The sequence below is a fragment of the Osmia lignaria genome, chromosome 4 (assembly GCF_051020975.1).
Source record: "Osmia lignaria lignaria isolate PbOS001 chromosome 4, iyOsmLign1, whole genome shotgun sequence".
NCBI classification, from domain to species: domain Eukaryota; kingdom Metazoa; phylum Arthropoda; class Insecta; order Hymenoptera; family Megachilidae; genus Osmia; species Osmia lignaria.
Window position 1 is genome coordinate 5,447,187 of NC_135035.1, and position 25,022 is coordinate 5,472,208.

Below are 25,022 nucleotides of genomic sequence, written 5' to 3' on the forward strand. Positions count from 1 at the left end.
TTTTGCCAAAACAAACTTTTTTTTTAGATAATTTGTGATAACTTGTGTTACGTTGTGCCGTCGATACAAACTCGATATCTCTATTCATTTTGTAGATAAAAAATGTTGAATTTTTAGGGATACAACTTCACACATATAATATTCTTCGCGATTGATCTGGATCGGAACTGGAGCGTTAGTATGAATATGTTCATACATTTACATTGTATTATATTTTAGTGGCCCAAGAGCAGACCGTGAGTCGACCGATAGCACAGTATAGGAAAGAACAGTAGGATCACTCTGCCAAAAAGCGTACCGATAATTGTCGCTCGCGCATGAACGAATCGCACAACCAACAATATGGCCGCTGTGAATATATATGATTGTAGCGGTGTTGTTGAGTTGGCAGCACTGCTCCCCGCTTGGTATGTTGTTGTTGCCGGCACTGCCGCTATGATTGGAACAGAGAGTTAACCTAAAAAGGTGTCAATAAAGAAGCCTGTTCACCACGAAGTGAGTTAATTGGAACACCCATCCTGAACAAGTGTAAATACGCTCGTGTCAGTCCTACGCTGCCGATCGACGATAGCATCGATTCCTTTAGCAGTAGTCCAAACACAAAGCATATTTCGATCACGCGGCAAAATTGCAATATTATAATAGTTTCTTGCATTTTAACCTCTGTTACTTCCAAAACATTCCTGTTGCGATAAAATTCAGTAACTTTTATACAGAGATATAAAATATGAGTGAAAGAGGTGGATACCGTTGTTCCTTCAAAGGGTGCCAAAGTGCAAGCAGTGACAGCAGTAACAAGCGTTCTGAGACACCCTATATTTTATATCTGTCAAATGATATTTATCCAACGTTTCTTGTACATTTTAGATATAGACATTATTATTATTATCATCATTGTTTTATCAAAATATTACCACTTTATGGGTTGTTTATTAATCTCTAAGATATGCTGTATACATTATACATTTGTATATAATTTATTAGGACTTTATTAGTTGAATAATTGTTATATATAATAATTGTATTGTACAGAGATTTCAATAAAATGTGTATTTTAATTAAATGTAGATATTTAATAGTCTTTTTATGGTATTCTATTACGAAATCTCTTTTTGATTGTACCGAGTGCTTTTCAAATTAGAGCCCGCGCACAACCAGCAATATGGCGATCTATTGGTCATGAGATCAAAGGTGCCGACACGGAGTGAGTTTACTGTTCTTTTCTATACTGTGCCGATAGTGTGGATCCGGCCTAATAAATTTTCTGCTCGTACAGCGCCGTCCGGAGCGATATAACGGGAATCTACTGTATAGAGCTAATATTAAATGGTTTAATTTTTCTTAATTCTTGTAACAATTTTAGTAGTATAAAAGCATTAGATAAATTATTGCCAGATAAAAAAGTTTATTTAACAGGCTACTACTAAAAATTTGTCCACCTCATCAGATGCGAACTTTTAGTACCCAATCGTTCCGCTAATCATTCATTCCATTTGTTATTCTTGCATTTATTTCATTATTTGACGCTGACATGTACAAACACACGTTGCGAAAACGTGATCTACCGTTATATTTACGACTAAAGTGCACGTACAATTACACTGTCGGCAGTAAAATATATCTGATTGAGTGTAATAACGTTTTATGAACCAGAGTTGGTTCAATAAACTACATCATGTTTGTGCAATTGACTGTAGTAAGAAAAAACGGACTTTGAAACTATTTCTCTTGACGACGCAGCAAAATATTTTTCTCGAATAATAATTTAAAAACCACATAAGACTGTTCTGCTCTTAATGAAAATTAATAAAAAATTCATGTTTAATTATTTGTATTACTAATACATTCACTTCATTGCCAGTGGCGTAACTAAGAAGGGGCCAGGATGGGCCCGACCACTAAAAAATGTGGTCTACTCCTTAATTATTCTAAGATTTTAAAGTTCTGAAATTCAAAAATTTCAAAATTATGAGATTCTATGATTTAATATTAACAAATATTAAACTAAGGTTTAATATTCACAAATTCCAAAATTTTTAGATTCTAAGATCTAATATTTTAAGATTCTAAAATTCAGAAATTCAGAAATTCTAAAATTCTAAAATTCTAAAATTCTGAAGTTCAAGATATAATATTCAAAAATTACAAAATTACAAAATTCGGAGATTCTAAGATCTAATATCCTAAAATTACAAAATTGCGAAATTGTAAAACTCTAATATTATAATATTTGAAAATTTTAAGATTCTCTTGTGAAATCTTGCAAAATACAGGATATTAAGCACTTGACATGGCTTGAATTTGACCAACTCGAAAAAAGACAAACTTAGTTACGCAAATATTCATTGCATCAAACACTATTAATTAAAAAAAAAAGAAGTGCTCTGATCTTACAAACCTTTTACAATACCATCAAAATGTATGACTCTTCATTTAATTATTTTCAAAAAAAAGTTTTAATAAAAAAGTAATCAATTTTAACTACTGCTTTAGTATCATCTCGTCAATCAAACGAATTGTTCTATTAAATTTTCATTACGCAAAATCGAGACAATAAAAAAAATAAATTATTACAGGGTATATTGCTTTTGAAATGTGCATGGCAGGACGTCATTATACTAAAAAGTTTCTTAACTAGGGAAGTGCAAATTTTCTCTTAAGTAAACCGACTGAGATACCTACATATGTAAATACTTTGAACGGAAATGTACTGATTGCGCGTAGAGATTTCTAAATACAGTAACACTTTTTTCATGTTATATGGAAATGATGAGAGATAACTAAGCCTTGAGAAAAAAAATATTTTAAATGTAGAGCGAAATTTTGGCAAATAAAATAATTTTATTTTATGTTACAGAAAATTTTGTTTTCTCTTTTAACCTTTGAACGACAAAGCCTGGGTCGATTATGACTCAAACTTACAAGACATACACAAGGATATTAATCTAAAATCAAATGTATAATTTTTAAATAGAAAATTTTTTATATTTGAAGAGCAATTTTTAAGGGAGCAGTGTACAATTTAGACAATGAAAATAATATGAATCACGGAAAATTAAAATTGGGACTCTTTCCGCAGTCCATCATTTCAGGATTAAAACTTCATTTTATGAAAAACTCTTAGAATGTCAAAGTTTTTAAACCTTAGAATATCAAAATTTTTGAATTTTAAAATGTCAAAAGTTTTAAATATTAGAATTTTGAAATATTCGAATATTAGGATTTGAAAATATTAGAATTTTAGAATATTAAAACCTTAGAATCTTAAGATCTTACAATGGTGAAGGGATCGGTCCCTTACCTAGGTACCCTAATGCTGACCCTTGTATTTATGATAGAATTAAAGCTCTTGAATAAATTTTAAATAGCCTGAGTATCCTATTTATTGAGATACTTAAGTTTGGTAGAAACTAAATATTCTCTTAAGGAATTGGATATTATAAAATCTCTTGAAATATTACTGAATGACATTAGTAATATTATTGGAGCTCTACAACTCACTCCTTTCATAATTATTTGATTTAAAACTCTATTACTGATCATGTTATTTGGTTGAAATATATTATAGTCCCTCGTTCTTGCGAACATGGTCCACTCCTTCAGGCAACCATTATACTATTTTAAAGTGACTTCTGATAAGAATGCTATTATATCCACCGACTCTTCTGGCACGCCCTAATAAATCTAAGGAAGATTGAAATGATATAACTGGTTTCGAAAGAAGCGACGTGACCAGCATGGGGTTGGCTGCATTGGCGTAACCAGAAATTTTTTCTGCGGTGGGTCATCTTCTTCAGCTTGATTAACAGTGTCGAGTGTTTAATATCTTGCATTCTGCAAAATTTTATGAAGGAATTTTAAAATCATAGAATTTCAGAATTTGGAACCATAGAATTTTAGAATTTTAGAATTTTAGGATTTTAGAATTTTAAAATTCTAGTTTTGAAATATCAAAATTTTGGAGTTTTGGGATTCTAGAGTTTTGAAATCTTAGAATTTTGAAATTTTGTAATTTTACAGTTTTGGAAGCTTAGAATTTTGGATTGCCAGGGTTTTAGAATCTTAGAATTTTTTAACCTTCGGACCTTGGAGTCTTAGAATACTGCCCAGTCTACATATTTGAAAGGCAAAGGGTACGGGGTAGACCCACATTCACCCTTATCGAGCTACGCCAATGGCTCGATTTCAGACGTAAAATAAATTTTACTATAATTATTGTAAATCTTTCTTAAAGCTTCAATAACAATACACATAAAATCTTCTGACGATTATTTCTTATTTCTCTTAACCATTCGAGTATTCGAGTTTATGTAACGTAAATAGCCATATTCTTGGATTTATGATGTAGTTCATTGAACCAACTCTGATTAATAAAACATTATTACACTCAGTCCGGTATATTATGTAATTTCTTTATCTGAGACTGTATCGAAATCAGATTTCTTGGTATTATCTGTATTTTTTAATTACTCTTGTCAAAAGATAAATAATCATAAGTATTATAGATATAGTGTTAGTTTTCATAAACATCATAGAAGAGTTAAGTGCAAAATAACAAGACAAAAATTGCTCTTTACAAAAAATTATTTAACTTCGTCTTGCAGATCGAATATTTCTTTTTCTAATTTTTAAAGCCCACCTTGGAAATCATTTCAATAAAAAATAGAGAATACATTAGTACATTATCATCTTTGATAATGCTTTATCCAGTTATTATTAAAATATTCAAGTCTGCCTGCATGATTTTCCACCTTTATTATTCCTGACTCACCAAATGATCCATCAACTGATTGGATGAACACCTGATCATTTGTGACGACGAACCACGTTGATCCCTACTGTAGAACCTGAACCAGACCTCTTGGTGATATTTCCGGTTTACCCTTTGGTAGTTGCCTACCTGGAAGACCTTCACAGGTGGAGCTTTCCAGTCTCCTTGACTCTTATCGTTAGCTCTTAAAGACAATCTTTTAACCATCAAATTACCGAAGCCTTAATAATCCCGCCTGTCTTGTTTATTGTTTTCGTTCTCTCAATTTGACCAACGAATTTTGTTCTGTATTTCGGAGGTGAATGTCAATGGCATATATGCGGGCGTTGAGTCGAGAGGAGGGTTTCGTCTTCTCGAACGCTTTAAAGCCGGGCCGGGGACCGCGAGGTGGCGGCGAGGTGATGCAGTGTTCTCGCAAGCGCTCCCCCTGCATGCCATTCGAATATATATAAGTTCTGAATATCAGTTTAAGAGAATATTTTGTGTTAGAATATTGTATATAAATATTCACTGAGGCGATGCTTATTTAATCAAAAGAGAATTTTTTAAAAATTTTTCACTCAGCACCCTGTCAATGTGTCCACCCATATCAGTGAAGTAACAAGATATTTTTTTTCAATTAATTATTGAGGGTTGCCATCAGGCTTGTTTTTCAGCAGAAAGTACAAGAAATATTTGAAAAATTGAATTTTAAATACTATCCTGATGTACAAATTGCATCTTTTTTTGTTCTGTAGAATAAAAATTATACTTCTGATTGAATGAAAATTATAATAATAAAGCACATTTATCTGAAACAACCAGTGACATGTATTTATTGCTTTGGAAACTGGGGTAGATAGTTTAAAGTTTCAGGCAAATGTAATACACCAGAATTAGATGTACTGAAGGGATTATGTAATTTGGGTGTCAAAGAAATTGGAATTCATTACTTTGACTTTTTTTTTTAATTGATAAAAAGTAAGTAGAATTGATCAAAATAAATTCTTTTTAATTTTGTATTTCATTTATAAAATTATAAATATACAAAAAACATTTATTTGTTTTATTTCATTTTATTTACAGTATTGGATATAAAATACTTTTTGCTTTATCATGCAAACATTTTCACATTTGAACATTTTTGCTCTTAATTAATTTATATAACGCAGGTTTTTATTTTTTACTTACTGTAGCGTTTATCCAATTCATCCTAAACTTCATAAGTTAACCCGAAACTGGCGAGCTGTTTTTGAGGAACAACAAAATATTTAAACAAACGACAATTAAATGTTTGTTTAATTTTCTTGTATAGGATATTTTTAATTTATAAAGCCTATTTATAGTTTATCCATTTGCATGTTTATAATAATTACGTTTTTATTTAATAATTAGAATAACTGGAATATGTAAAACTTTACTTCACCAGTTAAAGGTTAGAGTACTGGGCTTAACAATATTTTCAAAATGTTTTAGAAAACAACAAACATAATCTAGAATTAATTTTCATTAATATCAATATTTTTTGTATGAATTTAAATGTTTTTGTATGTCCAAATATTTTGTACGTCTATTAAGACCTTATTATTATTATTATTACAAAATTATATTTGTAAGAAATATGAATTTATGTTATTTAGGATCTCGATTAACTTTTAAATGTCATTGGTAGATAGTAATAAAATTATAATTAGATTATTTATCATTAATTCTTTTAATTTTTCTTTAGTAATACATTCTCTACAAAAACAATTTACAACCTTCCTCAGATAATTGTTCATAAAAAAAGATACAAAAAACTCCATTTTATTGTCAAGTAATTGTATTCAGTAAAAAAAAAATAAAAAATTTATTTATGTTTATCCATAACAGCTTAGAATAGTAACTTAATCTAATATTGAAGCATCATGAAAGGAAGACAGAAATGGGGGTTAAGGGTAGGAACGAAATCACTCGAACAAACTCATTATTTTGTAATAATGAAATGTATTAAATAGATAGTGTATTGTTGGCAATACTTATCAAACTACAATTTTTTTCGTTCGTGGTACATGAGACTTGCGTGTATATGTGTTCTTTCGTTAAATGAAACAAAAAGGTCGCCGCGAGGAATGAAAAGTCCGCTCGACGCCGCGAGTGAAAGGCATCAAAACAAAAAACAGAACGAGCGTAACAAAAATCAGTCGCATTTGCAAATTTCTGCAATTTTTCATCGAATGAAAATTCCAAGAAAAATTCAATCAATTTCTCGCTCGGGATCGAACGAAATCCACTCCTCGCTCGACGCACATCAATTCTTTTTTTTTCTTCAGAAGGTTCGCCATTCTTCTAATTAACGAAACTCTATGCATTTATCACCTTTGTGGTCCCATTATGGATTCGACCGAAGTCGTTCGAACCATTCGTTCGCGGTTCGTGAAATCTTCGGCATCGTTCGTTAAAAATTGATTTGGTTAAAATTCGATAAGAAAGAATTGGTAACTGTTAGCCGGAAAATTATTCAGAACGATGTTGAAGGGCGCGCCATTCAGCGCCGACTAATGCGACGAACGAAATGGAGATTTCATGACCACTCTCGAGCTGGACGCACGTGTCCGGTTCGAACGACTTCCGTCAGCCTATCAATTGGCTCTCAAATTAATTATTTCGTTCTTAGTACGTATCACGCTTTCTCTATCGCTCGCACACTCATTCTATTCCTCCCCCTGTCTCGTGAAACGATAATACATCTCCCGCGCAAATATTTCTCGAGCGACTGTCGACGACGGTCGCGTATCACAAGGAGAAATTAAGTATACACACTTTCGTTCAGTTGGGAACACACACCACGGACAGCCGGATGGACCGGTTTTTCCATTGGACAAGAAAAGGGGGAGAGAAATACATTCGGTAGGCTGTGGTTTCGGAGAAATGGAAGAGAATACCAAGGACGAAGAAAAAAAAAAGAAGGGGATAATAAAGAAAGTAAAATAATATTATGTATGTAGAAGGATGGTGAGTGTAATAATCGGTTTCCTCTGAGAGCCAAGAGATCGACCTGTCACATTACAATTATCGTCGTAACGCGTGTGTGTTACATATTTATATAGCGTGTGTATCTGTGAAGAACGTTGTATAAAATATTGTATAAATATATAAATACTTGATTGAAAAAATAAATATATTAAATTAAAAAAGAGACGTAACGTAAAGTATATTATTTATTATTAATATTATATTAATATGTATAAGTTGTCAAGTCTATAACAGGAGGGTACGAAATTTGCGTCGTTCGGTGCTGCGACCGAGGTCCCCCCCCCCAGCGTATTTCCGTCAGGGGGGGTTTGCGTTCTTTTCGAACGCGAACCAGATGACAAGTGTACCATTGTCGCGAACAAAAGACTCGGGGCCCGTGTTTTTATCCGGAAGATTTCTTGACTTTCGATCGACTCTGTTCGATAACTGCACACGCTTCTTTGCTGGACCAGAGAAAAATAAACGGGGGCGGGGGGGAACTAAGAAACGTACAAGCTTTTGGCGTTATAAAAAATCTGTCCTCTTAAAATGATTCGAATAAATACGTAATAATATTAATTGCACTAATTAACTAAAACACACTCTCTCTCTCTCTCACTCGCTCGCTTCGACTCAATATAAATTATGTTTCTCATACATATATAAAAAAAATGTAAATATTCCAGAGAAGCGAAAGAAGCGTGCGACGGGTATAAATAAAATTATTCTACCGAGCATAAACTGTGAAAACGCACAGATCAAGAACAAAAAAAATAAGATACTACTACCAAATGCACCGAAAGAAAGTAAAACTTCTTGATCCTTAAATAAATTATATATGCCATACTACTAGAATCTCTAGGTCTGGGAGTGCTTTCCTCCGAACCCTTCACAATTGCTACGTTAAAAAAAAAAAAAAGGGGGAAAAGAAACGTACAAGAAGAAATGGAAAATTTCCAATAAGAACACGTACACCATGAAAGCCAAGAAACCTTTCTGAAACTGGTTAGCCCTGTTCGACCGCGGGAAAAAGGGATACACTCCATGGGACTCGAGGATGCGGAAAGATAACACGTAAGAGCAGCAAGCGTAACGAGGGGACCTCGTGGTAGCATCGGAGGACGCTTTCGAAAAGGCGTGCCATCGCTACTTCTTTCATCGTCTTGCGCGAGTGGGTAGTCGGCTGCTCTCGCGAACCGACCAGAAGTCAGTTTCACTTCGGCTCGCGAGAGTCAGCCAGCACCACCGTTTCTGCGTTCGCTTCGTTTTGGAGAACGCGCATCGGCCGACCCCCTCCCCTCCCGCCGCTCCGCTCCGGCGCCATTGCCCACGCATCATTTTGTCTCTGCCGAGCGAAGAAACTCCTCTCGGAGACTTTCACTCTCTGCAGTCGGTAAACGCGTTCTTTTACTTGCCCCATGGTCAGCTATGCGAAAACACCGTCCCGCTCCGATTGGCCCTATCCACCGAAAACCACGGTTTCTAGTAAACCGAGCTTCTCGGAGTAATTTCGTTGTTTTCCAATGCGGAGGGAGGAGAGGAAGCTTTGCTTTTTCGAAATCACGATAATAATAGCGATATGATCGATGACAACGATGGTGATGACGATTAGCGGAAATGCTAGGGATAGCATTAGTGTGGTAGTAAATGTGATAGCAGCAGTGGTAATAGTAGTAGCAGTGGTAGTAGTAATAGTAGCGGAATAGCAACAGTAGTAGTAGTAATAGCAAGTAGTGATAATATTAATAATAATAGGGATAATATAATGTATATATAGAGCCGTTAAAGATGGCGGCAATATACATATTAGTTAAGACACAGAATTAATTGACTTTAGCTCGGAGTTTTCACGATCGTCGACTGAATGGACACTGACAATTGATTGCATCGTTACGAGCAGAAAGAAGAAACACAAAAAAAAGAACAAAAAAAGGGAACGATTAGCCAGATAAATAATAATGGAGATAATATTAAATGAATATGCGGTGCTGTTCGTCGAAGTAGCGGAGGGTCTACTTCTCTACGCAATGGAGACGAATAGTGTTGAGAATATAATAATAAAATAATAATAATAAAATAATAATAATAATATAATAATAATAATTGATAATAAAAATAATTATATTAATAATATAATAATATTAATATTGATAAACTAAATCTATAATAACATTTGCTTTCAAGTATAAATTAAACGAAAACATTTTTTGTTTAGTATAAGAAGTGTGTGGTGTGCATATGTACAAAATGTATTCGATTTTCGAAAACACGTCATTTAGGCACTTTCTTTTTTGTTTTGTATTAAATTTTTCTCTCTTTCAAAAATATCTTCACGTAGAGGCGGCGCGCGGTGAAAACGAATCCTCGAACATACGAATAATTTTGAAAATTTGATAAAAATAATTTTTATCGTTTCGTTTCTTGTAATCGCACCAATAAGTCGATTTGAAAAATAAATTTTGACCCGCGGGATGGAAGCACTATTTCCTTAATAACGCCGCCTCGTTTTCTCTTGTTCACTCTTACTTTCGCCCGATGTGATTCTCTTTCTCTCCCTCACTCTCTCTCTATAATAGAATATTTTTTTCTTTTAATAATAGTTAATATTTCTATTGCAATAGTTACATATCACATTTTTTTATGGGAAAGAACAATGTATATATATATATACCACGAAATTGATGATATCCCATTCGCTCTCACTTTCTCTCTTATTTTCACAATCTCTCATTTGTCAGCCACACGTATTCCTCGTTCACGCCATAATCGAGGCACGCTTTTAAGGCATCGCGAGGAAGCCATATCAGTGTTATCCTTTAATGTAAAATTATTCCGGTTTCTGATTGAAATAATCGAAACCACAGATTTCTTTTTGGTAGAAGTTCACATGGGAAATATTGGCTTTACGGACTTAAACCTATTCGATTTGAAAACTACTAAAAACAACGTCCTTCCTCTCTACCAATTCCTTTCCTTTAAAACTCCCAATAAAAGGCGATAAAAGAAAGAAAAGTCGTGAAAAAAAAAGCCGTGTCGAAAAACCAAAATTTCCTAACAAGCTACGTCATCGATTGATAAACACCGCTCTAAAGATTACGTATAATGTTGTTTCTTAAAAAATCGAGGAAAGTTGACCGGTTCAGATGTCTTCGAAACGTGTTATTGTTATTTTAAAGCCCTGACGATTCCTCGCCCGTTAAATATCTAAACTTGAATGTAACCTATGCTTAAACGAGCACGCACACTTTCATTTACTCGCAGGCACGTTCGTTTCCCATGCGTAATGATACACTCGCTCACAAACGCACCACTTTCTCTCATTATCTCCCTTTTGCTCATTGCCACGTTGCTTGCTCTCACCGTCGCTCTCTCTTTTACTCGTGTAACACGTTGACACGAGTAAACACCGACAATCGAACATCCAGGCACACGCACACACACACGTACACTTACTAACATTGGAAGACAATCGGAGTTCTTAAGCAACTTAATTTGCATAGCATGATCTTTGATTGTTGATCTGTTTCGCGCGCTTCCTCACCGCCCCAATACCGATACTACGCGTCTCTTCATCTCTATCATTCTCTCTCAACCCTCTCTCGCTCTCTCTCTTTCGCTCTCCCTTGCGCGCGCGCGTCTTGTTCTCGCCTCCCTTTCACTCTCAAGACAACTTTCCCCTCCCTTCTCAGTAGAAGAAGAAACGTAACGTATAAATGTTTTTTAGAATATTGCAACGTTTCACCTGCCCCGGATCGAGCAACGTCTCGTTCTCGCGAGGATCGTTCGCGAACGACCACGAACGGAGGAGAGTTAAACGCGAAAGAGTTAGAGAGGAAAGGACGAAGGAACGAGAGGAAACCCGGTCTGAGCCCAAGAGAGATCAAAGAACAACCTCGTTGGAGGAAAGTTACAATTCGGAAGAAACTTGGACTCGTTCCCTCTCGATCGATCGGCTTCCGTGCTCTTTGTTTCCTCGATCGCTTTACAATTATCCTTGCATCCTTCTTTTCCTTCTTAACTCTCTTCCTAGCGTCTAAACCATCGGAACGATTCTCACGAACGGGTCGAGACATCCGGGATGATACGATCTCGACCTTACCATTAAAACGAGCGTAAATCTAAAGTAAAGAAAAAAAAAGAGAAGAAAACGGCCCTGGTAGTCGAAAGTCTGAAAGTGACTGACGTCTACTGATGTAGTTTAAAAATAACGACGGTATTCAGTATCGATAGTGATTTAACTGATAATGTCAATAATAATAATTAATTATAGCGATAATATATAATAATAATATAATAATATATAATATAATCATGACGATTATAATATAATAAAAAGGAAGAGACCGATCGTTTGTAGAACGAAAGTAAGGTGTCTAAAGTGCACTACGAAGAGAAAAGAAATGCTTAAATAAGAAGCCGAGTAACGACGGAGAGGAAAATCCGTCTCGCGCGAGAAATGCAGCTCAAGTGTTAAAAAAAAAAAAAAAAGAAAAAAAGAAAGAAATGAAACCTTTTCTTCAAGTCGGTGGGAGAGTCCGTCCCCTCTCCCTTACATTCTCTTGTCTTTACGGAAGATAAAAAAATTCAGCGTCTCGGGGGGGTTCGACGCTGTTCGACCTCTGTGTCCTTCGAAAGTCCTTGCGTCAACCGTAAGAAGTTGAGAAGAGAAAAAAAAAAATAATATACCAAGAGGATCGAAGGACGACAGGTAGGCGCTGCCCTTTAGATCTTCAGGTTGTCGAAGTCGCAGAGGGTGCTGCTGATCCTGTTGAAGACGGGCAATCTGGACTCGGCGTTCGGTGACAACGGGGACGGCGTCCTCGGCGCGAGCTCGTCCGAGCCGAGTGGACTGCAAACGTTGTTGGTCCGTGGGCTGGGGCTCTGCCTCGTCGCGAGAAGCCCGAAATCCTGGCCGAAGCTGAACGGTGTGGTGGGTAGACTAGTCACGGACGGTTGTTGGCTGCAGTCGTCGCTGAAGAAGCTGGCCAACGAGTTGGTCGGCGATTGACTGAGGCTCGATGATGGCGAGATCGAGTCTCCGGTGCTGCCGAGAGAGAAGGTCGGGCTGAGATTCAACGGCTTCGGTCTGGTCGCGCCGATAACCGAGCTGACAGTCGTGGAACCAGTCTGATGATGATGGTGGTGGTGATGGTGGTGGTGGTGGTGCTGACTGGTAGTCAAGCTCAACGAGTTCGTTCTGAGCAATGGCGGCGGGTTGTAGGCATTTGTGGTGCTGCACAGGCTCAACGAGTTTGTTCTCATGAGGTTCGGCGTCGCTGCTGCCGCGGCGGCCGCCACTTGCGGAAAGGCCGCGATCTGTTCGAGCAGGGTGACACTGTTGGCGGTGGAGTTAACGGTGGTATTGTTGCAGCCGTTTCCACCTGCGGCCGCGGCGGCTGCCGCTGCTGCCGCTGCGCTCAACAGAGGGTTCAGACCCATTATGTTCGGCTGCGTGGATCCCAATTGCGCGCTAACCTTTTGGTTATGAATTCGCGCCTCCTCGAAATTGTGGATAAAATGGCAGCGTGGCCCGTACGGGCAGAAGCCGATCGTGTGGAAGGTGCGGCACAGTTCGGTCTTGTATTTCGGATGACGGGCAAGATTGCGCAGTTCGCTGTAGCCGTGAGCGAACTGGCACTTATCGCCATATTTGCAGGTACCGCTTTCCTCGAATGGCCTGCACAGCTCGGTTTTATAGCGAGACGTTGGTTCACTCGCGCTACGATCTAGTTTACGATGCTGTTCGATCAGACTGGTTACCAGGGAAGTATAGCTGCGACGAAGGGGCGCGTGTCCGCCATTGTTACTGGCCGAGCCGTTTCCCGGGCTGCTTGACGCTGACGTCGAGGTGGGCTCCTTCGCTTTCGCGGAGGCTGCGTTCTATAACAGAAATAAAACGTATCTTTTTAGCTACCATTCTGCAAATATCATCGTGCTAATTACGAAAAATTAGTATTAAAACATATTACTAATAAAGATTCTAATTAAACTGATTCTATGTAACAACAGACAAGTTTACAGTAGACTCTCGTCATATCGCCGCGGACGGAGCTGTAAGGATGGAAAATTTTTCAAATTTCCAAACTCTTATTTATATTTAAAGGAGAAGAGCATTATCATCCTTGAAAATTTATGCGAAAGATAAATAGTTAGCATGGTGATATAACGAGTGTCTACTGTATAAGTAACGACAACTATAAATACTGAATCATCGATCAAATAACGCTTCTTAGAATCGAGTATCATTGGAATAAATAATAAGCAGTGAGGAGATAATTCTCCTTCTCACAATCAGATGTTTAACGGAACGAAGAATACGCGGAATAACCGAAGATTTAAGGTTTGCGTCTGTGTCATCATTTTCTTCGAGACAAGCCGGAGCTGATTGCAAATTACAGTTGATTGCTGTAATTCCGACGAACGTACGAGGATAATACGTCGTTTACCCGAAAACTCAATTCCTCGCAGATATTATAGTGTCGGGAGAATTACGCAATCGGATGTGTGCATATAAACCCTTGACCGATAACGATGATTTATTTTCTAGTAGACTCTAATCAGAAGCACAGGAAACGTGTACAATTGCTTTATTCGAATGGAGTCCTGGTTGTGCGGTGTGGAGAAGGAATCCTACTATCCATTAAAATATTGATAATACGCAATTTTGCAAATATTTTTAATCTTCAGAAAATAATATAATAATAGATATATAATAGCTAAAATTACGTTTCTCTTCGACGATAACTGTGAATCAAAACTCCTTAAAAATCTGTTCTAATGAGTCTATATAGCCACTTACTGTCACTGATAACTGTGATAAAGTAAATGAAATCCTTCAAAATAAAGTACTAAACTTTAACTCTGAAACTGCGGATCATGGAGAATACCTGAGTTTTAATTTCATTTTTGTATTTCATATTATGTATATTAATTTTCCAAATTTAACACTGTTTCTTTAAAAATTATTATATGTCTAGCTTTAGGTTAGTATCCCTGTATATATTTTGTAAGTTTGGCTCTCGATTAACCCAGATTCCGCTATACAGAGAATTTGATTATATTAAGTTTTATTACAAATTGATTATAATTTTCAATATAAATAGTTTCCTTATATTCATCTAGATCCGAATTTCTACCAAAAAATAAAATTAAATCCACGTGAAATAAGATATAAATACGGTTTATAAATATTTCAATAAATGCAACCAATGAGATCAATATATTTCTATCTTTAATCACAGGCATAATTGCTTTCCTGCCTGAAGGCTCACAATCAGCAAAATATCGTCACTGAAGCAATTCTTAATTGCTTTTAAATCGACAGGGGTCTAAATCGATGATGCTACAGTCTAAAATTATTGCCTGTTCTGTTCAGGTATACGAAAAGAGACAAAAGCTCGAAGTATGTTTTGGTGAATGGAAAGGTAAAAATTCGTGGAACGAGAAACTACCTGAGATTCTACGATCATAGGTCAACCCGAACGAGAGGATCCTTTTGAAACAATCGAATCATACGGGACCTCGAGCAGGCCAAGAAATCCGGGTAGACAGACCTCTGCAAGAGGTAACCTTTCTAAATCGTAAAATGAACCTTCCACCTTTGGTGTTTTCTAAAATCAGTTTCTGAGAAACCTCGCTTCTTTCATTTTCTTAAGTCCTATTGTCCTTTTGATCCACGAGTAAATATTACTGTTTTATTACTTTTAAATGAAATCTCGCACACAACTTAATTTCTTGTACTTTGGAATCCAACAAATTATTTATAAAATATTTTATAACAATCTTTAAACATTATTCAAAGGCAGCTTATACTATTATAACTTAAACAATAATAGTAATAGACCTAATAGAAATGTTCTAATATTTATAATTAAAAAAAGAAAAAAGATATAGTTATTACTTTGTTATATTTTTGGACAAATAAAAATTACTGAGGTATAGATAGATAGATAACTTTATTTCACGCCTTTCAAGTTTGAAAGGGGAATTACTGGGGTATAATAGACCCTCACCTTACTGCTTATGGAATAATCGTATTAACAATTAAAATTAAAGACTGATTGGAATTTTAATTAACGAATGCTAATTAAAACAGCTTAGAAAGGCTCTACTTTATCAAGTTTTTTTTATCCTGAACCAATTCCAGGTATATAGAACTAAGGGCCTTAAAATTGCAAATAATCCACACAAAGAAAAAAAATAAAATTAAATCAACGTGGTGTAAGCATAAAATTGCGTCATCGATAGGTTCAGGAACATTCCCGAACTTTCCTTACTTCCCACCACCAGGATATGTATATGTATATGTAACGCGTCCGAAGCAAATTCAAACGTTAGACCGAGAGATAGATTCACACGGCGTGGTTCCGCGATTTACGATTAGACGAATATACGGTGAATAATTATATTTTGTGAATCCTGACTAACTTACAAGTTTATTTAAACCGCCCAATGTACATACATATTAAACTGAAGAGAATATCATATCCTTCTTTTTAATTTTTAACAGAACAATTATTATTTAAATAACTATTTATCTGAACCCTAAACATATACAAAGATATTAACCTAAAGTTAAATGTATGAAAATAATATGAAACACAAAAGGAAATTAAAATTGGGACTCTCTTCATGGTCCGTTATCCGAAGGTTAATTACAACACAATGAATATGTATTAATTCTTTTCATTATTAAACATATTTAAATTCGAATTACATTTTCTGTAATACCTACGTTGTTTCAGTTACATTTACCATTTCTTGGAGTTATCTATTTCATCAGTATTGCAAATTCATCGTATTAAAAAATGTTCACAAGAACAGAAGGCAATCATTGAATCATCGAATGTTGCAACTGTATGTTTTTTCTTAGTAAACCGAGGCATTAACATCAATAGTGACGTTTCGTAAGAAGTGTAAATTTGAAATCGTCTGTAAGCAAGTAGTCGGGATCGTGATTCACAAAATAATCAAAAAACCTGAGTAGAGACAACAGGGATTTTCAAATAATCATGAATCTTATCAGAAGAAGTTCTCCCACGTCACGCAAATCCCATTTTTTGTTCTGCCAAGTGGATCCTCCGAAAATTACCTATCCATTATAAATCGACTAACGACGATATCATATCCTCGTTTCCACAGATCGCTTCGCGCTTCACATGCGACTGGAAATTTCCACGAACACGTGTATTTACCACACGTGGACACGTTCACGCGCACATCTGCGGGATGCACTGACAGTCTCGTTCGTGTAATTAATCTGCTGACTGTAGATATTAATGCAAAGAAAGACACACGGTTACGAGAGTGTTCGTTATCCGGCAGTCATCAACGAGCAATGCCTGTTTATCGCACTTCAACAAACGTGAACGTCTGCACGTATCTCTCTGCGATTGTATAGTATTCAATAAGAATGAATTCAATTATGGTATAAAAGTTATATACAGTGGGTCAGAAAATTATTCGGTCATCGTTTAAAACAGAATACCTCGTTTCAAATTGGACCAAATGACTTGAGGCTTCTTGAGAAGCTATAAAATTAATTTACTAAGATTTGTGCTTTTGTCGTTTTGAAAAATTACAATTTCTCGAAATCGGGAAAAAATAGTAAAAGGCAATTTTTTAACTTTTTTATTTGAACCTGTAATGAAAATTTAAAATATGACATTTGTAAATTTAAGTATGTTATGTGAATGCTGAAAGTTTCATCGAGATCGGTCAATGCACTGAGAAGTTATAAGTAATTAAAAGTCGCAATTCTCGGAAATTTTAATTACTTGTAACTTCTAAGTGCATTGGCCGATCCCGATTAAATTTTCAGCATACACGTAACTTATTTGAATCTACAAAAGACATATTTTAGATTTTCATTAGAGGCTCGCATAAAGAAGTTGAAAAATTACCCTTCAATATTTTTTCTCACGGTTTCAACAAATTGTAATTTTCTAACAACAAAAGCACATATCTCAGTAAATTAATTTGTATAACTTCTCAAGAAACCTTAAGTGATTTGGTTCAATTTTAAATGAGATATTCTGTTTTAAACGGTGAGCGAATAATTTTGAAACCCACTGTATGTTACAGTTAAAGCTCTAACTTATCATTAGTTAATGTATACAGTAAATGCATACATTAACTAAATTATTCAGACAAAGTATACGCAAATGAATTTATTAATAGCTTCACTAGATAATGTATACACTCTCTATTGAAATTTAGTTAAAGTATTCACTAAATATTATGCAATTGTCAATACTGAACTTACATTTGTACATTTTATAATCTTACATTTCTATGCTATGGTTCTGCATCTTATAATAGTTTTAATTCTTTTGGATTAATGTAAGTATAATTAATTTCTATAATATTAATTAATGTGATTTTTAGTATGAAACGAATCGCCTCATAATGAACAAAAATAAAATGAAAGAACTGTTTTACAACTGTTTATCAAGAAAACGTAAAAAAAAAACAGTTATTACAAATATTAAATCACATTCAAGCTTTAACTAATGCCTCTCCGTATACATTGTCTATTTAATTGATACTATGTCTAAAAATTCATGTAGAAATATACATTAACTGGATTTTATACTTTAACTGTAACATATATATTTATATATGCTGTTTATAAGCGACAAACCCTAGAAAGACATAGGGGACTCGTCGAACCTATTAATTAGATAGTATTGAAAATATCTCTTTTTTTTTCGTGAAAATAATTTTCAAAAAATAATATATTTTTGCTTATGCCTTTAATATATTAGAAAATTTAAAAAATAAAAATAATATGAAATATAAAATTAAATGAAAATTGTGGCTCTCTCCATGGTCAGCCGTTTGAGGGTTAAAAAAAGGAAGCATTAGAAATGAATCGATAGGGATAAACCCTATACATAAAGATATTAAATTACACAATTGTACGAACCAAAGCTTCTGATTGAAATACTCTTGAAAGGTTCAAATGTATTTGGTCAGTATCCATTACTATACTTGAAATTATACATAGTTTGCATACTTCTTACAAATAGAGTACTTATACAGAATTTGAACCTGTCCTCTCTATACTTAAGTCTGTTTAAAAATACATATTATTTTCTTTCAAGCCTGAACATTTTTAAGCCTGATGCTTAAAATAATTTAAATAATTAAAAAATAAAATAATTTTTAAATTATTTGTTTCGAATTTAAAACTCGTAGATACGATAAATTTATACTGTTTTACACTTAGACAGTTCATTATAAATAACAAATGAAGCAGAAAACATTAATAGACTTAATAAACAATAATGTATAAATAATAATAAACATAATAAGCAATCATGTATAAATAATGATAGACTTAATAAGTCTTCTCCATTAATACAACTGAAATATTAAAATTTAAGGATTCTGCAAGTAAAAGGAACTTATTGACATGAATTATTGCTTTCAGTTTTTATTTAGCATGAACTTTGTTCAAACTTGATTAGAGATCAGAATTACGACATATTTTTAGAAGTCAAATATGAGAAACGTAAAATATCTCAAACAAGCTGTTGAGATCCTTCTTGTTTGTTTGAATTTAAATGAATTATATTACTCTAAGAGATAGCCCTAATTCTCGTTTTTGATGTGATGTATAAAAAATGTAAAATGATCCTGATCTTCAAATCGTAATCCAGAGACTTTTACGACACTAGACTTTTACGACTCTTGATATATTGCCGCGTGAAGATGACTTCTCACTGTTCTGACGCGTGAAAAGAAAAATGTTATATCTTCATCATTAAAAAAACAATAATTACAGGTTTATAATCAACACTCGAAAAAACTTTATAAGAAACATATACTTTATATAACATTAATTGACCTTTGAGGCTGGAGGCAGAAATGATAGAAACAGTAGAAGAAAACGTCTAATCTACTTCAAATTTTTTTCCTCTTTCTGGTCAACTATAAAACAACCAGTAATAAAACTATTACCAGGGCATTGAGTGGGGAAACCGTTGGACAACAGTAATATACACTGCACGAAATTTCCATAAAGCCACTGTCTTTTGGTAGTCTTATAATTCTCCCAAACTAATGACAACTTTGAGTATATCATTTTGGGAATATAAAAAGAAAATATATATCGACAGTAACAATAGAAACAACATTTCTTTTAAAACAAGAACGTAAAAATGTAATCAAAAAGTAGACAATTAAGCTAAAAAATTATCTGTTATTGAATGCTGTTCTCTTAATGGCTGAAGAAAATGAACAATAAATACCAGCTTCGTTATTTACTTACTCTATATATATATATATATATAGCAAACTCTTATTATATTACCGTTCACCCTCACCATCACAATATATGAAAATGAAACGAGTGTTCACTCCTTTACCTTCCTTTTCGTAATAAAACAATTAAGTCATACATGGAAATTCTTGCCATGTTGCTATTTCTAATAATATAAGAGATTTCCATTCCTAGAATCCCATATATGGCAATATAACGAGAGACTACTGTAGAAAGGTGGTGTTGGAAAGGCAACGTACCTTTTTAGCATATGTCTTAGTTAGTATAAGATATCACAGCTTCAACTCATAAATATCAATAGTTAAATATCAAAGTAAAAATACCTTCATACAGTGAATGTAGGTATAGGTTATGTCCGTGACTGTCACGGGCTTGCATAAATTGGACGTTTTAGCATGCCCGTATGTGTCACGGCGTGAGCGTAAAGGGTTAATAACGAGGTGAGTGGTGAGATTGATAAAATCTGCGATTGTGATATTAATATTTTTTCTCTGTTCAGTTTAAAGCTCTATTAGGGCTAATCTACACAACACTTTGCTTTTTATTTGTCTTTTACAACACGCAATAAATTATATTTATGTATATAAATTTTCATTTAGTAGCTATGTTTTGATAGAACATTCTTATCGCATATATCAATCAAACAAATATGTAGTCTATTTTAACAATGTTCACTTTGTGAATAGAAAGAAAGGGTGATAATATGGCTGTCTAATTTCATATTTCTTTCTAAAATCTAATGCCTAATTGAAACTGCTTTAAATTTTTACTTAAATGCACGAAAAATAACGAAGTACAACTAGGTGAAAGTACAAGAAAAATAAGTTAACCAGATGTCCTTGTTATACAGTAGACTCTCGTTATATTGCCACGTGAGCCATTTGACGTTCACATGGGTATTAATGCATACTACTACCATCCTTCTACCATCATAATCTAGGAAAATGATACATCCCCCCCGCCTCCCCAATAAGAATTTGGAAACTTCTAGTCCTATCGGCGGCAATATAACGAAAGTCTACTGTACTACGAAAATCACCGAGGAAGGCCAAATTACCAGCCTGGAATCAATATAAATACCACTCTTTCTTTTAATGTATGTGTAGATGAATTTTTGATTGCATTTATTTGTAATGTTATAAATTTAAAAAAAATGTTTCACTTTAGACTAGTTTCGTTCTGAAATAGCGTTTGTATAATTAGAGAATCACTGAAAAAGCGCATGACAAATACATAACTGTATATATCACGCTGTCAATATATGCTGCAATAAGAACATAACGGTTCCGTGAGAGCTGCGAGCCGTAATGTCTTAATTACATGTAACGTGCAAAATGAAAAATCACGTACATATATAATCTATCACGTGACGTAAAAAAACCAGTGAAAAAAAATGTTGCAGATTAATCCCAGTAGGAATCGAATGTACATACAGAAAAAAGAACACTAACCTTGGAGTATTTGCGCGAGTAAAGATGAATTCTCACGCAAATCGCTTCGTACATCAATTGACTTGTAATTTTAATGTTCAATATCTCATAAACCATTAACTACGGATATGTGGTCAAAACCACCTATTATTAGTTTCAGCATTCTGGTCAGTAATCAGTATTTTAAATTGGGGTGTAACACTTAGGAAACTACTGTTATTATTTCACGTTCGCAATTTAATATTTTTTTTTTTCTTTGTTAAATTATTTGATAAAATTATTTTTGACGTCGATTGTTAGTAGGCAACTCGAATGCCAGCCATTGATGACCTACGCGGCATTCAATGTGTAAAGGTCCATTTATACACAACTGTAGCTTTCCCCTCCCCGTGGCTATTGCCCCCATATAAGTTGAAAATAAAAACAAAACGTGCTCAACGTTATATCCAAATCATAAGCTACCCGGGGGGAACTTACGTTGACGTTCTATGAATAGACCTTTAGAATCAATTTATATTAGACTAAAATTACCGTAACGCGGAGGTGGTTACCCCTCTTTCTATGTCCACTCCCCTCATCGATTTCAAATAATTACGAGCGCCTCTGGTATTTCACTACTGAGCTTTGAATTTCAATCAACTTGAAGGCAATTTTAGAGACGTATTATTTTTTTTAAACAACGGAAATTTCTTTAAAATTTACATAAATAATAAATAGTTTGAATAATGCTTTGTTAACGCGTTCTCTGCCATGTGTACTGTTTTCGGTAGACTTTGAATTTCCTGCTCGTGCTAAATTAAATTTTTGCCAGTAGGGAGTTAAAAAAAAAAAAAAAAAAAACCAAAAGATAACATGTATATGATATATACAATGCAAACAGAGGTTATTTAGAAGTATTGCTGTATAGGATGACCCAAACCAACTTAATTATTCTGTTATGTGTAACTTCAAAGGGAAGTTAGTATTAGGTGCAGAAATTAATTCGGCGCTATTAGTATTACAATTTTAAATTTGAATATTTTCCCGCGCTTTTGTGTATTTAAAAAATTGAGGGAAAATATTATGACAATAAAAATTACACCAGTAATTATAGTTACCGTGACTTTTTGGAAATAAATCTTGAATTAAAGAAAAAGAAAAGGCAAAGAATTAATTTGTACATCTAATATATTTCAAGAATGAAATTAGACTACATATGAGAGTGAAGGTGATCTTAAGATAATATTTTCTTAGATTTGTCGGTTTTTTTAAAACAGAAATCATTTGGAACATCTTATCATAATTTTTCAAAAACTTCTAACAATAAGTGATGTTTAAGGTTTTCCAGTTTACCTTACTTTTTTGCTTGTTATTCATTCAAAACAAAGAAATTTTTATTCATGAGTTACTACAATTGCCCCTCAGATCGTGAGAATCGTTATGCTAAAAATTCTATACTCCTTTGATTAGATAAATACAATTAACGGTGTGTATTGTATATTTATGGTTCCCTTTCCCCTGAAAGTTTCACGGTGTCCGAGCTCGGGCTGAAAAGCTTGGCTACGGGGAAAGTTTCAGGCCGGTTATAACTGCCGGCAACCGTAACGTGATTCGGTGAAATAACGTTCACGGGAAACGTGCTTAGCCATGGGAGAGTGTGTTCAGCGAAAGTCCCGATTAGGAAGAGCTATATCTATTGCGCTTGCGAACGCGGACACGATGAAACGACACTTTTGGCTATCCGAGAAATGAGTCAAACAGGATACCTCGACATCGTGAGCAATCCAAGGCTTTTGCATTGAAACGGTATGCGCGAAATATGTACGGTATTGTTTCCTGAAATGGCACTAGCCGCGAGTTTGCGACACGTCTTTTAGAAAGGAAAGTATTCATTTGGGGATTTCTCACTATTACTACTTTAATTGCCATGTTTTCATATTTAATTTACGCATGGATTTCTACAAAAATTTCTTGTTTATAGTGGTCTGCATTGATATTCGTACATCACAGTATTTAAATAAAAATTAAATAAAACTGCTTGACAAATTGGAACCTTTTTTCAGGTCATTCATATTCATCAGTATTTTTAATTTATGAATTGCTTTTGGCTTTGATTTAAAAGAAAAAAGAACAAGAAATGAAAGCAGTAAGTTTTTTTAACAGCATTTCAAACAGTGATAAATAAATTATTTTTCTATTTAGGGAATCAATTTGCTCACCGCAGAACAAATAAACAATAAAAAGAATCTCAAAGTTTAGAGTCTAGAGTTGTTAAGATATCTTAATATGTTCGATATTTAAATATTAAATTTTCCAATGCAGAATTTTTTTATTCGTTATATAAAACGTGACACCAATTTGTAACTTCAAAAAAAATATTTTTATATTTTGTGGAACACGTTGTCGCTTGATTCACAGACTTTGAACACTTTGCACTACGTGTTCTAATTTATGCAACGATTATGCAAATTAGGAACTCAATCCATTCCAAGAAACAGATTACAAGCTTTTCAACTTATTAACATCTATTAACATCATTGTATCAGTATACAATACGTTTCAAAAAAAGAACATATAAGAATACTAATTAAAAATAAAACTGTTACAAATAAAAATTTAATTTTCAAAGAATTATTAATTGCAATGTACCACAATCGGTTATGCAATGCAATTTAATTCGACGATATCTAATTAACAGTTTCCAAGTAGGAAATAAAAAATTGATTCAATGTCATCAATACTTACAATACACGACACTCGGTAATTGTCATACGTTTAATATAAATGCAATGATCATGTCTCAATACCGTTACTTTTATCTACGTAAAAATGTTTTCCGATGCAAATGCATTACAAAAGTTCACCGCATGCAATTAGATAAGGCAATGAGATTAATAAAAAGCGCAATGACACTTCACAATCATTGTTTTCCTGTTCTGTTATTTTTCTTTCCATTTAGTATTAGAAAGTCACGTTCAAACTGGAATTTTACAAAATTCTTTTAATTATTTTATATTTAAATTTAAATTGCGATTTGTACTTTTGGACAAAATAATTTTATTAAGTGTATTATGGCCTCTTCTTTCTTCTAATCTATAAATGTTCAAAAAGTCTAAATTTTGTAAATTAAATTGTATAAAAAAATCTGAAATACAATTATACTATTTTTTATATTACTCAGTTCAAACGTTTGATCCGCGACTTTCAATTGCAAAATTTTTAATTTACAAACATTAAATTAACAGATATTATAAAATTACAAAATTTTAATCAGCAATATGGCAACACAAAGATAGTGCACGACACGTAATATCACAAACGTGTGCGTAAATTACAGTTGATAAATTAGCTTTATCTACTCATTTAAAAATTTCCCATGATATTAGAAAATTGTATTGCGTCAGAAAAGAACAGGATAGTATCTATCGTTTACATAAGTACTTTGACAAAATGGAAACATTATTCAGATTAATCTATAGGTGTTAATCTTAATGATGCTGTATTTCTTTTAATCAACTTGAACAACTTCTTTGGTTCAGTAGAACCTTGTATCGGTTCACCTTCAATTGCATAACAGTAATAA

General features: G+C 34.0%; 1 protein-coding gene across 1 annotated transcript in view; it reads right to left on the bottom strand.

Moving 5' to 3' along the window:
• Nucleotides 1-7,685: 7,685 nt before the first annotated feature.
• Nucleotides 7,686-25,022, bottom strand: part of Tis11 (Tis11 zinc finger protein) — a 43,769-nt gene continuing 26,432 nt past the window's right edge. Inside the window, exon 2 of the mRNA XM_034322700.2 lies at nt 7,686-13,624. Within this exon, the coding sequence (XP_034178591.2) occupies nt 12,467-13,624 (1,158 nt within the window). The 3' untranslated portion in view covers nt 7,686-12,466. The remainder of the gene's footprint in view (nt 13,625-25,022) is intronic.